Source organism: Staurois parvus, unplaced genomic scaffold (assembly GCF_062004578.1).
Source record: "Staurois parvus isolate SC_StPar_1 unplaced genomic scaffold, SC_StPar_1.0 ptg000122l, whole genome shotgun sequence".
Lineage (NCBI taxonomy): Eukaryota > Metazoa > Chordata > Amphibia > Anura > Ranidae > Staurois > Staurois parvus.
Genome location: NW_028317918.1, coordinates 2,703,119 through 2,721,762, shown reverse-complemented (window position 1 = coordinate 2,721,762; position 18,644 = coordinate 2,703,119). Strand labels below are relative to the sequence as shown.

Below are 18,644 nucleotides of genomic sequence, written 5' to 3'. Positions count from 1 at the left end.
ACTCTGAAGAACAGAGGTTCATACAGGTGCTTTCCATCAGGTATTGAAAACACCTGTGGATGTCACCGAGCAGCAATCAAGCATAATAAGCACCAATTAGGCAGCTTTAAAATGACTGTGATACTCAGCTCCTTCTAGACATTTACTGGTGTGGTTACAAACATGGTGAAGGCAAGAGAATGGTCCAGGAAGACAAGAGAAGAGGTGATTTCTCTTCACAGGAAGGGCAATGGCTATAAGAAGATTGCAAAGATGTTAAACATACCAAGAGACACCTTAGGAAGCATCATTCGCAAATTCAAGGCAAAGGGCACTGTTGAAACGCTACCTGGTCGTGGCAGAAAGAAGATGCTGACTTCGACTGCTGTGCGCTACCTGAAGCGTAGAGTGGAGAGAAGTCCCCGTGTGACTGCTGAGGAACTGAGAAAAGATTTGTCAGATGTGGGTACAGAAGTTTCAGCCCAGACAATAAGACGCACACTGCGTAATGAAGGCCTCCGTGCCAGAACTCCCAGGCGTACCCCCTTGCTGTCTCCAAAGAATAAGAAGAGTCGACTGCAGTATGCCAAAAGCCATGTGGACAAACCACAAAAGTTGTGGGATAGTGTTCTGTGGACTGATGAAACAAAATTAGAACTGTTTGGGCCCATGGATCAACGCTATGTTTGGAGGAGGAAGAACAAGGCCTATGATGAAAAGAACACCTTGCCTACTGTGAAGCATGGTGGAGGGTCAATCATGCTTTGGGGCTGTTTTGCTTCTGCAGGTACAGGGAAGCTTCAGCGTGTGCAAGGTACCATGAATTCTCTTCAGTACCAGGAGATATTGGATGGAAACGTGATGCAGTCCGTCACACACCTGAGGCTTGGGAGACGTTGGACCTTTCAACAGGACAATGATCCCAAGCATACCTCCAAGTCCACTAGAGCATGGTTGCAGAGGAAAGGCTGGAACATTTTGGAGTGGCCATCGCAGTCACCAGACTTAAATCCGATTGAGAACCTCTGGTGGGACTTAAAGAAAGCAGTTGCAGTGCGCAAGCCTAAGAATGTGACTGAACTGGAGGCCTTTGCCCATGAAGAATGGGCGAAGATACCCGTAGATCGCTGCAAGACACTTGTGTCAAGCTATGCTTCACGTTTAAAAGCTGTTATAACTGTAAAAGGATGCTGTACTAAGTACTAAGATTGAATGTCACTTGGGGGTTGAATAAAACTGATAATGCTGTGAGCACAGAAAAGACATTTGTGGTTATTTCATTATAACTGTTATGTTATATTTGTCTGACCTACAAGTGCCTCTTTAATGTAAATGTAAGCAAGATGACTGAATGATCAAAAGCAATGTCAAACTGGCCAAAACACTCAATTTCAGTGGGGGTTGAATAATTTTGGCCACAACTGTACCATCCAAAATTTGCTGAAATTTTATTGAATCCATTTTTCCTTCTACTCGTGAGATGTTCCCTGTGCCACTGGCTGCAACACAACCCCAAAGCATGATTGATCCAACCCCATGCTTAACAGTTGGACAGAGGTTCTTTTCATTAAATTCTGTGCCCTTTCTTCTCCAAACGTACCTTTGCTCATTCCGGCCAAAAAGTTCAATTTTAACCTCATCGGTCCACAGAACTTGTTTCCAAAATGCATCAGGCTTGTCTATATGTTCATTTGCAAAGTTCAAACGATGATTTTTGCGGTGAGGACGTAGAAGAGGTTTTCTTCTGATGACTCTTCCATGAAGACCATATTTGTACAAGTATCTCTTTATAGTGGAATAGTGTACCACAACTCCAGTGTCTGCCAGATCTTTCTGGAGGGATCGTGCAGTCAAACGTGGGTTTTGAATTGTTTTTCTCACAATCCTGCGAGCTGTTCTGATATTTTTCTTGGTCTTCCAGATCTTGCTTTAACTTCCACTGTTCCTGATGACTGCCATTTCTTAATTACATTCCGAACAGAGGATATTGACATCTGAAAATGCTTTGCTATCTTCTTATAGCCTTCTCCAGCTTTGTGAGCGTCAACTATTTTCAGTTTCAGTTTTCTAGACAACTGCTTAGAAGAACCCATAGTGCTGATTGTTGGGGCAAGGTCAGATGAGTCTGGGCATTTAAAACCTTTGAGATTGACATAACCTGGTCTTCCCAGACGATGATTGAGAACAATCCATGGCACTGGCAGGTCTCAGCTTGGCAAAGGGGGCAGTGCATGCTATAAATTCTGCAGGGTGCCCAAACTTTTGCAGACGCCATTTTTTTGTTTTCTGTTATTTTGAAAGTGTAAATGATGGAAATAAAATCTAACTTTTGTTGACATATTATAAGAATGTCTAATCTGTAATTTGATGCCTTTTGGAGATTGTTCAATCTTTCCTTGGCTTCTTTATGCACATTAATACAAATTTTTACCTGGGGTGCCCAAACTTTCGATCCCCACTGTATATATACACACACACATATATATATATATATATATATATATACACACACACATATATACACACACACACACACACACACACATATATATATATATATACACATATACATACATACACACACACGCATGCACACACACACAGTATATACAGATACACATACACACACACGCACACACAACCTCAAATAAATTAAAGGAACACTTTAACAGCACAACAGATCTCAATGGGGAAAAAATGTCATGCTGGAGATCTATACTGATGTGGACTGGGTAATGTGTTAGGAATGTAAGGATGCCGCATTGTTTGATGGAAGTGAAAATTATCAACCTACAGAGAACTGAATTCAAAGACACCCCGAATAAAGTGAAAAAAAATGTTGCAGCAGACTAGTCCATTTTGCTGAAATTTCATTGCAGCAACTCAAAATGGTACTCGGTACTTTGTATGAGCCCCAGGTGCTTGTATGCATGCATCGGGGCATGCTGTTAAGAGACGACAGATGGTGTCCTGCGGTATTTCCTCCCAGATCTGGACAAAAAGCATCACTGAGCTCCTGGACAGTTTGATGTGCAACCTGGTGACGTCGTATGGACCAAAACATGATATCGCAGAGCTGTTCTATTGGATTTAGGTCAGGCGAGCATGGGGGGGTTATTCAATGGTATCAATTCCTTAATCCTTCACGAATTACTTGTATAAACTCCCCACGAGGCCGGGCATTGTTGTGCACCAGGAAGAACCCAGGAACCACTGTGTAGTGTCTGACAATGGGTCCAAAGATTCCTAATACCTAATGGCAATCAGGGTGTCATTGTCTAGCCTGTAGAGGTCTGTGCGTCCCTCCATGGATATGCCTCCTCAGACCATCACTGACCCACCACCAAAGTGGTCATGCTGAACGATGTTACAGACAGCATAACATTCTCCACGGCTTCTGCAGAAACGTTCACGTCTGTCACATGTGCTCGGGGTGAACCTGCTCACATCTGTGAAAAGCACAGGGGGTGCCAGGGGTGGACTTGCCAATTCAGGTGTTCAATGGCAATTGCCAATCGAGCTCTATGGTGCCAGGCAGCGAGCACAGGGCCCACTAAAGAACGTCGGGCCCTCAGGCCACCCTCATGAAGTCTGTTTCTAATCGTTTGAGCAAAGACATTCACACTGGTGGCCTGCTGGAGGTCATTTTGTAGGGCTCTGGCAGTGCTCATCCTGTTCCTCCTTGCACAAAGGAGCAGATACCAGTCGTGCTGATGGGTTAAGGACCTTCTACAGTCATGTCCAGCTCAAAAGCAGTCAGAAAAGATGAGTAGGGGAAAAAAAAAAAAAAAAAAAAAAAAAAAAAGGAAATGGCCTGCACCTGCAAAACCATTTCTGTTTTGGGGGTCGTCTCATTGTTGCCCATCTAGTGTACCTGATAATTTCATTAACACCAAAGCAGCTGAAACTGATCAACAACCCCCTCTGCTCCTTAACTGACCAGATCATTATCGTAGGAGTTAATTGACTTGATGCGATACTCTGATTAAAGTGTTCCTTTAATTTTTTTGAGCAGTATATACATAAAAGATATTCACTGTACACACTGGCTTTCACCCACTTCCTGTAGATACCGGTGTCAGCACTGGGCCTCATGGCAAGATCCTGGCAGAGCTGAGAATTGCAAATCTCAGAATAGAGAAAGCGTTCTAGCACCATACAGTAATGCCAGCGCATTGGGGATCTTCAGCTTTCCTAGGACCCCAGGACTGTAATAATTTTCACTTGTTTAATTAATCAGGTAATTTGGCCTGTCAACTACTGATGATACAGAGGTGCCCTATGTTGGTCTTTGACAGACAAAGCACAGTAGAAGAAATGACCTTACAGTGTGGCTCAAAGCACCTTCTAAAAATGCCTCTGAGTCTAATACAGTCACTGACGCCCCCGTATGCAACAACTGAAGTCAGAACACAATCCCTGGATACTTGTGCTGAGTCAGCAACTCAGGCAGTTGTGTAGTAATCAGATCAGCATGATAACCAGACATTTTCAGGAGAGATTTCTCATTATTGGTCTTTAAAGCAGAACGGCAGCCCAAAAAAAATATATATATAAAAAAAAGGAACAGCCCAATAAATAACATAATAAAACCCTTTTTTTGCAATATTTAATTCATAGATTTTCACTCCCCCCACCATGTACTTTTTTCTGCCACTAGAGGTCCTCAGTTTGATGGCTAATATAATTCAATCTACCTCCTCTGCGTCAAGGTCAACTTGGACCCATTCCCGCTTGTGACTAGACAGTTAAAAGAGAAGCCACACAGTAAAGAGCTTATCTTGTCACTACACTATTTTTCCTATCAACATGCTTTTTGTCTGCAGATGCATTGATTATCTCCTTGGACCTGTCTTCTCACACTGGAACCCTGCTGCACAGGGACAGGAAGATGACTAGAGGTCAAAATTTAAGTGCCTACACTGCTTGCATTTTACATTTAAATGATGTATTGATGATTACAGAGCGGCTTTAAAAAGTAGTAGTAAAGGATTTGATCGTTTTCACAAATTCATTTGAAATTGCCATATTCAACACATTAAATCACTGCTGCAAAAGAAATGATTTTCATGTTACAGGCACAGAACCCAGAACCCTCTGCACTGCTTCCTGCATTCAATAACCTGATCACCGTTCCTTCGGGCCTACATGTCCCATAATGTATACAGTCACTGCACTCACACGACTCTTACAAGCCACCTTCAATCATTCAGCAGAGGCATGCCCCACTCATCTCAGTGTCATTATGTTATTTCCTAGTCTTTTTTCATTGGAAAAGTGCATGGGAGGTTGGATCCTACAAGGCTCAATTGGGGAAGCCCTTTCAATGGAAATTGAAGCCAGAGACCAGGAGGGAGATTAGAAAACAAGAAACTATAGACAAGATAAGCCTCAGCATCTTAAAATAATAAACCTATGCATAGTTTAATATCACTTTAATTTGTGTCTTTTATATGTGCCTACAGTTCAGCTTTACATTCTCATGGATTCTTGAAGATCTGTGAGTAAAACCTATTTTACCAATTTATTCACTATTCAAAGTATTAGGTAGTTTAGTAAAACATATGGAAAGTATTTGAAGTTAAAGTGATTGTAAAACCTCCCCTTGTAAAACAAGCCATTCAGTTTAAAATAGAAATGAAGGACAAAACATTTGTATATACATATAAAAAATATAAATACCTTTTTCCCCTCCGCTTTAGCAGTGGTCACATTCCCTTTGTTGTCAGCTGCATAAGAGCTGGGGGAGGAGAAACAGCAGCATACGGATCTTCCCAGTGAATGGCTGTGCAGGGGGGGCGCATGTCAGGACAACTTTGATTATTGAAGAGTTCCAAGCATAGCCAGAGAAATGACCATTATGTGTTCTCCTGCCTAGTGTGGTCAGTTTTTTAATAGGAAAGCAGAGGGACCGGCCGGAACAGCAGAGATTTCACACAAAGGAAGCAATACAAAAAGAACAAGATACAAGTATAGGGTACAGAAGGCACATAACAGGAATATTACATTTTGGGTTTATATATTCTTTAAGCCACCAGAGGAATATCAAATCATTTTTTTCTTATGGAAGTTAAGCGCTTGCTTGCCTGCCATCCTATAGTAGAAGTATTACAGGGCTGCTCAAAAAATATATATTATATAAAAATAAAAAGTGATTTGCATCTCCAGGTGGGGGGAGCTGCTATTGGCGGCTAGGGATGTCAATGACCAGGTCCCAGTCGGAGATTCCCTACTAACACTCTGTGATTGTCGGTTAAAGCTGACAGGGGAGAGACTTGTGTATAAAAACACAGGTCTCTCTCCTGTCAGCAAGGACATGCTGCTTTGTATTTCTCTGCTGTGCAGAGAAATACAAAGCAGCATGTGTCCATAGTAAAATACACAGCACACATTTAACCCTTTGATTGCCCCAAACCCCTTCCTGCCCAGTGTCATTAGTACAGAATTAGTGCTTTTTATTAGCACTGATGACTGTATTAGTGTCAATGGGGATGTCAGTGGCAGTTAGTTCCCACCCAGTGTTAGAATGCCTACCCCGCAGTCCCGCTATAAGCCACTGCCCACCGTCATTACTAGTACAAAAAAAAATAAAAAAATTCCAGTATATACACACACCGCCATTTGTAGACGCTATAAACTTTCACGCAAACCAATTAATTTACACATATTGGGGATTTTTTTTTTTTTTTTAGCAAAGACATGTAGCAGAATACATTTTTGCCTAAATGTCTTAAGAAATTAGATTTTTTTTTTTTCATTGGGTATGTTTTATAGCAAAAAGTAAAAAATATTTTTTTTCCTTCAAAAAAATTGTCTGTTTATAGAGCAAAAATTAAAAAACAAAAAACAAAACAAAAAAAAAAAAATCATAAAAATTTAATTTACATACAGTGTTGAATGTCCATGCAATTGTCAGCTAAAGTAGCACAGCTCCGCATTGCAAAAAATGGCCTGGTCAGGAGGGGGGTAAACCCTCTAGAGGGCAAGTGGTTAAAGATAATGTATAATGCACTGTATTAGTGCAGGAGCCACTATGCACTAGACAACACAATTAATGGTGTTCAGTACTATTTATACAGATGACATTCTCATTTATACACTGCCACGAAAAAAAAAAAAAAAGTAGCTCTGACTTGTGCACGAAAGACATGATTTAGAACTGCCTGTTGCATACAAATCCTGTTCCCTTGTACAAGTTGGGTCGAGTTTTGACAGGTTCCTTTTCTCTACGTCCGCTCACAAATCTTCCTAGAATATGTCCAGTGCCAGGAAGTGCTATGCATGTCTAAAAAGAGATCCTGAATGTTTAAAAAAAAAAAAAAAAAAAAAAGAAAATTAAAAAAAAAAAAAAAAAAAAGGAAAAAAGGATTGGAGGTTTAACTTGACGTGCAATCAGGTATAAATGTGAGCCTCAGCAGACATGTCAGAATTATGTGCCGAAGTTCCATCCTCCCTCCACTCCTAAGAAAAGTACAAGCTTGTGAAATCTGATCTGTGCAACTTGACACAAGCAGCTCCACCCAGCTCACAGAATCAACAAATCCAGAAAAATGTTTTGCAGCAAAAGAACTGATTACCTCAAGCTGAGGGGAAGAAATGTGATTATGTTCTATCCTGGGGTGCTGGTATATGGTTGTTCTTTAGTGATATTTATTATATTTATGTATCGCAAAGCCTTGATTATCTGCTTAGCTAAATGCAGTATTCTACCCCAATGGTGAAGATCAGCACAGAGCAATTGACTTCACAGAGGCATTTTTCAGCCAGAGAGTGTTATTTGATGCAGCACTGCTGTCTGGAAACCATAAGCACCATATAAAACAATGGAAATGTAAAAGGTCACACAGAACTACAATAATTTGTGCAGTTCCACAACTACATGCATTGAATTGCAACTCACTGCTCCAGTATAGTTTACCACAGGGGCGGACTGACAACTCATGGGGCCCCCGGGCAATAGGGGATCATTGGGCCCCTGTGTCCTTGCCCACACTCAAAAAAAAAAAAAAATTACCAGGGGCATTTTATGGGTCCCTCTACTGACCCCGGGCAGTGCCCGAGTGCTTGAATGGTCAGTCTGCCCCTGGTTTACCATATAACCATCAAGGGCTAGTAAACAAATTACCTCCATACACTGTGTTCACCAACATTATGCAATAGCTGCAGGACAAGATCAAGAACATCAAGTAGATCTTGAAATGAGGGATAATATTTCCAACATCATCTTCTCCAATAACCCCTACCCACTGTCAATCGGCTACCTCCCTTTTCCTCTTGGGTCATCCAAAAGGCTGCATGGCCAGTTACATTAAATGACTTGTAGTGGTGCTTTGAGAGTCACCACCTAGTACCAGGAGACTCTAAAACCAGAAGTGCTTGTTTTCTTGAGAAGCTGCATCTAGTTGTAGCATCACATGCTGTACTTTGTGAAAGCTGAAGAACAGAGAGGGACCAGTGGTAGGACACTGGAGTCTGTTATAAACACCTCGCTGATGCCTGGGCAGCCAAAAGTACAGACCCTGATCTACTTCAAGGAATACAACGATTTTAGCAAACCAAATGTTTACTAGATAAATGCTATAAAATGAATAAATAAATCACAACACGTCAGAGGATACAAATCAAGGTGCTGGATTTGGGTTTAAAGACCCTCCAACGTGACTGCTCTGTAAGGCTCATAAAGCCTCTAAATGTCTCCCTTCATCAAAACACCTTGACATCTAAAACTCGAACTAGTTTTATGACCAACTACAGGGAATTTTTTTTAGAAGAAAAGAAAAAAGGAAATTAAGCACCTTATGAAGTAGGTCATGTTGAGGGCCTTTGAGAAAGCAACTGACACTTCTGTAGCAACTGACACTTATGTAGCTACACCAAAGGCATTGCTGTCCCCAGCATTAGGCATGCTAAGGTAGAAACCAAAAGGAACGTTATAAAAAGGTTCCTCCAACTGAGCACCAAGTCAAACACTTCATTAAGTGAACATACATAACACGTTGTTTGGCTCAATGCCCTGTACACGTTAGCCATGTAGGCGAGCTCTCTGTGGGCATTAGGAAAGTGCTGGAAGCCACCTTTTGTTACTCATACATACTTATCTTCAAGCGGTTTTACCCCTAGGGGCTTGTTAACACGGGGGGGTTATTTACTAAAGAAAAAAAATTATATATTTTTTTTTTCAGGTGCTTATATAGCACCGTCAATTTGCGCAGCGCTTTACAGCACAGTGGCTACATGATTAGCACTTCCGCCTGGCAGCACTAGGGTTGTTGGTTCAAATCCCAGCCATGGCACCACCTTCCTGGAGTTTGCATGTTCTCCCTGTGCAGGTTTCCTCTGGGTACTCTGGTTTCCTCCTACACTCGAAAGACATGCTGGTAGGCTAATTGGAGTCTGTCTACATTGTCCCTAGTATGTGTATGTATGAATTTGAGTTTAGGGACCTTAGATTGTACACCCCTTGAGGGTTAGGGACTGATGTGGATGTGAATATATATATATATATATATATATATATATATATATATATATATATAAATAATGGAGAGAGTACAAAATCTGGTGCAGCTCTGCATAGAAACCAATCAGCTTCCAGGATTTATTGACAAAGCTTAAAAGAACAAGCTGCAGTTATAAGCCAATTGGCTACCATACACAATTGCACCAGATTCTGAGTACCCAGTTTTAGTAAATAACCCTCACCATGTCCATTGAGCTGCAATTTTTCCTGCACACCACCACACCTGACCTGTATTTTGTGAAGAGGGCACATACAAAACAAATTGAATTTTATGTGCCCTGCTCACACAGTTCAACAAAACATGGAACAAGCCCTTGAAACTTTTAAAAAGACAAGATTGTATGGACACATGCAAATCATTCTTTAAATATATGAATCCATGAGCACTAGCCTTTGGCAAATATAGAACCAAAACCATTCTTTTAACTTGCACGCAGCTGTTTGATGCCTCTTAGAACTCATCAGTGCATGATAAGGAATCTATGGGGGAAGATTTAAAAAAAAAAAAAAAAAAAAAAAAAAAACACTGGTGCACTCAGAATCCGGTCCAGCTATACATGGTAGCCAAATCAGCTTCTACATTCAGATTCTTCAATTAAGCTTTGGCAAAAAAAAAAAAAAAATATAAAAAAAAAAATGGAACCTGGCTGTTTTCTATGCAGTTACACCAGATTCTACACTATCCAGTTTTAGTAAAATCAACCCCCTATGGTTTCTATGGAGTATGGCTGGTAGAGCACCTGTACATAGCCATCTCAAATGGCTAGCTAAATTAAAAGGAAGCAATAAAACCCAAAATGAAAATAAACTTAGTGAAATTATTAAGACAATCTAACGAATAAGAAAGCCCCCCCATTCTAACAATTTTAGTGACTTGTGTAATCAGCTGTTTCTTCCTTGAAATTTGATAGCAAGGCAAATTAAGCCATTGAAATTATAACCTTTGGGAAGAATTACTGGCAACAGCCCTTGTTTTAAACCCTTGACCTCCTATCATTCCCTCCTTCCCCCACAGAAGTCAGGAGGCATTTTCCAATTTATTGTCAGGATATCCTGCCTTGCAAAACACACATGGTATGTCAGACTGCTGGGGCAGTAAAACACTTTTTTTTTGTAATTTTATTACCAGAGTCTTTTCAAAGGGGAGAAGAAAAAAAGAAAAAAAAAAAAAAAAAGGGGGGGGGGTTGAACAATTTGTTCAAGGATAATTTTTTTTTTTTTTTTTTTAAATCTGCAGGATTACACTGAAAAAAAAAAAAAAAAAAAAAAGTTTGTTAGAAATAAACCACGTAACAACCTAGGATTAAACAACAAAAGCATTTGCACGGTTTCATACAACCACTATAAAAACGTATTTGCAACACTGCAAGATCAAGAAGTCATCTCTACATTAAGTGCAAGTTGCCACTTCTGAAACAAAGTGACATTTTTTTTCCCTCTCACTCCAAATAACACACATTCTTAGCATTGCAAATATGTGATTTTGAAAGCCACATGGGCACAGCTGCAACAATATATCAATATTCTGCCTTAAGCCTTAGAAACAATAAAAAGCAGAAGTTTGTTTTCTTTAAAAAGGAAAATCTGCTCATAACACCAACTGATTTTTTTTTGTTTTATTACTAACAAAGTGCACAAATGCATAATCCAATAAAGAAAAGAGCTTTCTTTGTCCAATTATTTCAATAAATACTAAAAAAAAATAAAATAAATAAAAATCTTAAATGGCTGATGTATTTCTGTATTAGTCATGTACTGTCGAATGCAAGGTTCCAAAACTTTGATGCAATAGTTTATTGGAAATAGCAAGAACCCCAATCAGAATAGATTTAGGTTCTTTCCTATCACCAGAATAAAGCAGCATGGAACAACATATTAAATAAAAAAGGATTACGTGTAGTAAACTTTGAAACAGAAACAAACCCATGTTAAAGTTAAAATACATTTAATTAAATAAAAAAAATCATTCTGAAATATATGCTACAAAGTGGGACAGCCATAATGGTGTGGGTATTGACTGCTGACAAAATAAAGAAATAACAGACACATATTCATTAATAATTATATTTTTCTGCATTATAGTTAACATAGGTATTTTCTTTTGTGTCACCCTTATTTTCTCAGTAAGTATTGATACTTTGTTATATTCAGACCTGTAAATTTTCAACAGTCTTTTCAAATAAATATCATAAAATAATAGATTCACATAATAAATATTTCTTTACAATAAAAAAGTTCTAAAACAGACTTTTGTCTTAAAAATAGGCAATATTCAATTTTTGTGATTTGTACATAAAATATACAAAAAAAAAGCGCCAAGCTGTGGCAAAGGCAATTAGACATAGAACACTTTGAAAAAAAACAAAAAAAAAAAACAAACATTGTAGGAAACGGGAAAACAGGTCACCGCCAGGAAACCAAATATCAGATTCCCTGTGATTCCCTGCGAGAAAGAGCTTATTTCGTTAAGGCTACTGAATTTTCTGGCACCTGAATACAACACATTAGTAACAGAGACAAGATAAGGCAAATTGGAGCAGGGTGGGGATTTAAATAGATGTCCTTCAACATAGACAAGTGTGTCTGATGCCAATTCATAAACAAGTTAAAGGGGTGGGAGTTCATGCAGATTAACCCATTCAAGGCAGAGTGGCATGCTGAACAGACTCCTTGCATATAAAAAAAAAAAGGGACATTTCCTTGCAATTCTGATCATAAAAGCCTATAGCCTTTCAGGGTTTGGGGGACAAGGTGGGCTTAAAAAGGTGCAAGGGATGTTTTGTTGAGGTTACAAAATGCCCATCTATACTAGCAAGAAAACATAAATGTAAAATTAACTAGTTAGATGGTAAAAGAGACAGGAAACGGTTAATGGAGATTACACTTTCCTCTAAACAACAAAAGATACACATTTTGCCCTCAACCATCATCGCATTTCCCTTCTCAACAAATCAGAAGTCATCTTTCACCTATACAACTTCATCTGATCTAATCAGTTGCTGCAATCTGTACATTAACACTGTCATTTGTGCCGCTGTGCGGAATATGCCGGTTGAAAACAAACATAGTAGATGTCTAAGCCAACACCTTATCTAAACCAATTTCTGTGGAAATCTGGGAATTGAAGAAAACATTCCAGGGGAAACAGAGGTACTTATAGAGACATCTGTATATTTGTATAGCCTACACAGCAAATGGATCCATTAGTTGAAAACATTACTCCAATCAAGTCAGGAGGGCTTGCCTTGGCCCCGTGGAACCTCATCCAGTTTGCAGTACACAGTATTTGAGTTCTTGCACCGACAACCAGGGCGATTAACTCGGTCATAACAACCACGGCACAGTTTAAGGCATGCCCTGGCAGGAGGGTAGCAAAGCAAGCATGGTAATAACAAGGACATTGCTCCCATGCACATGTATCTAGAGCAGCAGTGAGGCTGGGTGCAAGAACAAGGGTTATCCGCATAAGAGTCCCCCTCGTCATCGTTTGAACAGTGGTAGAAAGCTGCTTTAACGAGACACATGCAAGTGCTGTATTCCACCATGCTCTCGACAGAGCAGAGACACTGACGGTTGCAAGCCAAGCATGACGGTAGGGTCCTTGGAGCTGTGCAATCTGCACACTTGCACTTTCCGCACTGTTCACAAATAAACCTGTGCTGCGTGGAGTCCAATTTTAAAGAACTTTTTAGGTCATCTACAACCAACGCAGAAGCCTTGGGCTGCATCCGAACTACCCTGTCCGTCCTGTGTCCAGAGCTGTTTCTGGGTGGTGGAGACTGTCCCAAAAGTTCCTGTTCCGAAGAGGCACTATTTGTGCTACCAGAACTCGCTGCACTCCCTGTGCTGGTGGATCTACTGAGCACCGGCGCCCTAGCAACATACACATGTCCTGTGTGAGCCAAGTGAGGGGGTCTGTGCTCATTGTTATTATTCACATTAACCGGTATGATCTCGTGAGTTCTCTCCTGCTTACTATGCCTTGGTGCAGTTTTTGGCCCATGTTTCCTCACCATGGATGGGCCTTCTGTGTACTCATTCCTATTGCGAAGAACTTTGATCTGGTCCAAAGACAAGATAGTCGCTGGCTGAACTTCCCGTTCATATTCCAACCGCTGCCTACTGTCTAAAGAAGGCTGCTGGATGACCACTAATGAACCGCTAGTGCCATGTTGACTTTGTAGCTCCATCTGTGGTGATCTCGACTTCTGGCATTCAGTGTGAACTTGGCATGCATCTGAAAACCTGCAACAACCCAGAAAAAAAAAACAAAAAACACACATGTAAAACCGTATATTTTTGATTACAAAAAAAACACAAATATATATTTTTATATGTATGCTTATATTATCAAGTACAGAAAAATTGTTAAACTACAAGATATCCATACACTTTTACATTAGACTTGCATAATGCAACTCCAAAGAACACATTCTAACTTTTCTTCACTGCTCTAGCCACCAAACAAAGCATACAGTAGTAAATATGTAGCCAAAATGACTACACAAACACACAGGGGAAAAAAAAAAAGAAAAAAAAAAGAAAACCACACACACACACACACACACACACACACACACAAACTCTCCCCTTACAAGAATCGGACTACTTCGCAAAAAACACACCAGGCTACACATCTCAAAGTGGAATTCCGTTTTAAAACAATGTATATTTCTGTGCTTGCATGCTGATCATCACTTCATCCTACTCCAGGACTGCTTCTATCAAGCCCCCGTAAGGGAACAATAACCATGCCCCGATCAATAAACAACCCTGGGAATGACATTTGCCAATTATTTTTAAAAGCGCCCAACAAGGGCTCGCCTTACTTCATTACGAGTTGTGAAAAATTGGTTAAAAGGCTGCAGACACACTGCGGGACTTTCCAATGCCCTGATCGATTTCTCAGGAAGCCTGAACAGCACGTAGATGTCGATATGTTGCTGCATTTTAGAGACAGCCAGGCATCAAAGCTCCAATGATCATGCCATCATCATTATTATGCACCCTGCAGGAGGAGGATGCAGGGCAGCGGAGATCAATGGTTTACAGATGGCTGGGGGACTGTGTGCTCCTTGTGAATGATGGGGGGAGAGAGCCCGATGATTGAGGACGGAGAGGAAGGAAAAACTTATGAATGAAAACAAACCCTTGCTGTGAAGAGGCGGAGGAGGAGGGAGAGGTGACCGCAGGGGGGCGGACTTCCCACTCATCCACATGCACTGCTGTCTTGTCTGCTTTCATTCACTCCTACTGCCCCAGTGCTGGACACACCCCTCCTCTGCTGCATGGGGCATCATGCGTAAGGTGTTCCCAGCTTCTCATCACCAAACAGTGCCCATGTGTAAGGTGCTCCCAGCCTCTCATCACTCAATAGTGCCCATGTGTAAGGTGCTCCCAGCCTCTGCTCACCCACTAATGCACATGTACAAGGTGTTCCCAACCTCTGATCACCCACATGTGCAAGGCGTTCCCAGTTCCAGATCACCCAGCAATGCACATGCAGCCATCGTAAAGCCAGGATCCCCCAACATCCCCTTCATGTGCAAGGTTTTCCTAGCTTCTGATTACCCTGAAAAGGTACATGTGCATTGAAGTATATACTTGCACGTTGTTCCCAGCCTCTGATCAGAAAGCAACGCACAGGCTTAAAAGGTGTTCCGAGCTGCCAGTCACCCACCAAGTACAGGAGAAGTATACACATGCAAGTCGTTCCCAGCTTCTGATCACCCAGCAATGTCCATGTAAATTGGAGTACCTGAGCAAGACACATGCAAGTTGTTCCCAGCCTCTGATCACCCAATGCAGAAATGTAAGGCATTTCAGACTCTGCTCACCCACCACTGCCCAAGTTTAAAGTGTTCCCAGCCTTTGATCAGCCACTAATGCCCATGCATAAGGTGTTCCCAGTTCCAGATCACCCAGCAATGCACATGCAACCATGATGAAGCCAGGATCCCCTCACATCCCCCTCATGTGTAAAGTGTCCCCATCCTCTGATCGCCCAGCAGTACACATGTGTAAGGAGTTCCTAGTCTCTGGTCACCCAGAAATGCAAGGTGCTCCCAGCCTCTAAAGTGGAAGGTGCTCTCAGTTCCAGATCACCCAGCAAAGCACACACAATCATGGTGAAACCAGGACCCTCTTACATCCCCCACATATCTTAGGTGTCCCCATCCTCGGATTCCCTAGAACTACACATGTGTTAGCTGTCCCTATGACCCTGTTGGGTATGCCCATCCTCTACCCCCCCCCTCCAGCAGTACACATGCTAGGTATCCCCCCCATCATCGTCTGACCCCCCCAGCAGTACTCGTGTTAGGGGTCCCCCCCCCCCATCTTCTGACCCCCCAGCAGTACATGCATTAGGGGTCCCCCCCATCATCTTCTGACCCTTCTGCAGTACATGCATTAGGGGTCCCCCCTCATCATCCACTAACACCCCCTCCCAATCAGTGCACATGTTAGGAGTCCCCCATCATCCACTAACCCACAGCCCCCCATCAGTACACAATTTAGGGGTCCCCCATCACCCTGACCCCTCCATCAGTACACATGTGTTAGCGGTCACCCATTATCCTCTGACCCCTCCCATCGGTACACGTGTGTTAGGGGTCCCCCATCATCTTCTGACCCCCCCACCAGTACAGGTGTTGGGGGGAATCAGAGGATGATGGGGAACCCCTAACATGTGTACTGATGAGGGAACCCTATCAGTACACGTGTCAAGAGTCCTCCATCATCCTCTGACCCCCCCCCCCCATCAGTACACGTTAGGGGTCACCCATTATTCTCTGACCTGACCCCCCCCCCCCATCAGTACGTTAGGGGTCCCCCATCCTATGACCCCCCCCATCAGTACACGTTAGGAGTCCCCCATTGTCCTCTGACCACCCCTCCATTGGTACACATGTGTTAGTGGTCCCCCATCATCCTCTGACTCCCCTCATTGGTACATATGTGTTAGGGGTCCCCACCCCCATTAGTACATGGGTTAGGGGTCCATCATCATCCTCTGGTCCACCAGCAATACACGTGTTAGGGGTCCCCCATCATCCTCTGACCCCCCCAGCAATACACGTGCAGCCATGATCCCTCCAGTGTCCAGTGCCCCCCTTGCAGGGCTGAGTGCCCCCCCCCCCCCCCAATGTGCAGAGATCTCACCTAGCTTCGAGCAGGACCCAGCTCCAATCCCATGGAAGTGATCTGGCCAGGAGATCGGAGTGTCGGGGCGCTGATTAAGCATGGGACATAAGTGGTGTCATACTACTCCAGGACAAAATCTCCAGGTAGGCAGAGGATCCGGCCACACAGAAAGCAGGCTGCTCAGTGACAGCCCCGATTCACACATCCACACATCGATAATAATCCCTCGGGCGATGTCACATCCAATCCCCGGGCACGTATCGTACGGTATGGGACAAGCCAGATGTCTGTCAGGGTGTTGGGTCCAGGCGATCCGACAGGCTGGAGGTTAGCTGCATGCGATGGGAGGAGGCTGGAGAGGGAGGACACTTCTTCTTCTACTCCCGGATTCGTCCTCCGCAAAGGCAAAACAAACGCTGCTGGCAACACAGCCCACTAATAGCAGCGCAGCCCGGTGCTAGATCCTCCTATGGCCAGGCATCAATCCCCGGCCGGTACACGGATTTCCACATCCCAGGGACAGTAGAATGGGGATGAATGAGGGTGTCACCCTGCACCGATCACTCACAACTCCCCGCACTACCTTCCACGCCTCGCGCTCTTCTGCCTCTGAATGAATGGATTCCTGGAACACTGGGTTTGTTCACGGGACTCCCTTCTCATTGGCTGGCTCCGGAGAGTGAAGGGAAAAAAAACAGAACGTGGGGCTGCCCCGCACTCTCTGATTGGCTGAGCCCGGGGGCGCGCTCGCTGCAGTGGCGCGGCCTGAGGCTGGGAAGAGCTGAGGGAACTGCAAGGTGTATTCTGAGAGAGAAGTCACAGAGCGAGCACCGGGCAAGGGGGCTCTGTGACTGGATACTAGTATAGAGAGAGAGGCTGTGAATGGATACTAGTGTAGAGAGAGAGGCTTTGAATGGATATAATATAGAGAGAGAAGCTGTGACTGGATACTAGTATAGAGAGAAGGGCTCTGCGACTGGATACTAGTATAGAGAGAGGGGCTCTGTGACTGAATACTAGTATAGAGAGAGGCTGTGACTGGATACTAGTATAGAGAGAGGGGCTCTGTGACTGGATACTAGTAGAGAGAGAGGGGCTCTGTGACTGGATACTAGTATAGAGAGAGAGGTTGTGAATGGATACTAGTATAGAGAGAGGGGCTCTGTGACTGGATACTAGTATAGAGAGAGGGGCTCTGTGACTGGATACTAGTAGAGAGAGAGGGGCTCTGTGACTGGATACTAGTATAGAGAGAGGGGCTCTGTGACTGGATACTAGTATAGAGAGAGGGGCTCTGTGACTGGATACTAGTATAGAGAGAGAGGTTGTGAATGGATACTAGTATAGAGAGAGGGGCTCTGTGACTGGATACTAGTATAGAGAGAGGGGCTCTGTGACTGGATACTAGTATAGAGAGAGGGGCCGTGAATGGATACTAGTATAGAGAGAGGGGCCGTGAATGGATACTAGTATAGAGAGAGAGGCCATGAATGGATACTAGTATAGAGAGAGGGGCTCTGTGACTGGATACTAGTAGAGAGAGAGGGGCTCTGTGACTGTATACAAGTATAGAGAGAGAGGTTGTGAATGGATACTAGTATAGAGAGAGGGGCTCTGTGACTGGATACTAGTATAGAGAGAGAGCCTGTGACTGGATACTAGTATAGAGAGAGGGGCTCTGTGAGTGGATATTAGTATAGAGAGAGGGGCTCTGTGACTGGATACTAGTATAGAGAGAGGCTGTGACTGGATACTAGTAGAGAGAGAGGGGCTCTGTGACTGGATACTAGTATAGAGAGAGACGTTGTGAATGGATACTAGTATAGAGAGAGGGGCTCTGTGACTGGATACTAGTATAGAGAGAGGGGCTCTGTGACTGGATACTAGTATAGAGAGAGGGGCTCTGTGACTGGATACTAGTATAGAGAGAGATGTTGTGAATGGATACTAGTATAGAGAGAGGGGCTCTGTGACTGGATACTAGTATAGAGAGAGAGGC

At 42.9% G+C, this 18,644-nt stretch overlaps 1 protein-coding gene across 3 annotated transcripts; it reads right to left on the bottom strand.

Annotated features, from left to right (window-relative positions):
• Positions 1 to 11,427: 11,427 nt before the first annotated feature.
• Positions 11,428 to 17,277, bottom strand: SPRY1 (sprouty RTK signaling antagonist 1). 3 transcript variants are annotated; one of them, XM_089672183.1, is made up of 2 exons: positions 16,648 to 17,277; positions 11,428 to 13,747 (listed from the first exon to the last, which is right to left on the bottom strand). In XM_089672183.1, the coding sequence occupies exons 1-2, from the start codon at positions 16,743 to 16,745 to the stop codon at positions 12,730 to 12,732; spliced, it is 1,116 nt and encodes a 371-aa protein (XP_089528309.1). In that variant the 5' UTR covers positions 16,746 to 17,277; the 3' UTR covers positions 11,428 to 12,729. The 3 variants fall into 3 exon arrangements, with proteins under 3 accessions (XP_089528309.1, XP_089528308.1, XP_089528307.1); XM_089672182.1 differs by having other exon boundaries at positions 11,428 to 13,744; positions 16,664 to 17,274; XM_089672181.1 differs by lacking the exon at positions 16,648 to 17,277 and adding an exon at positions 14,329 to 14,750 and having other exon boundaries at positions 11,428 to 13,744.
• Between the last annotated feature and the right edge of the window lie 1,367 nt (positions 17,278 to 18,644).

What these genes read in the sequence shown, in the direction of transcription:
- SPRY1 (XM_089672183.1), bottom strand. Translation starts at nt 16,745, where the DNA reads ATGCTTAATCAGCGCCCCGACACTCCGATCTCCTGGCCAGATCACTTC. An exon ending in CTAGGTGAGATCTCTGCACA is followed by an intron (nt 13,748 to 16,647) that starts TTGGGGGGGGGG and finishes TCTGGGTTGTTG; the next exon opens with CAGGTTTTCAGATGCATGCC.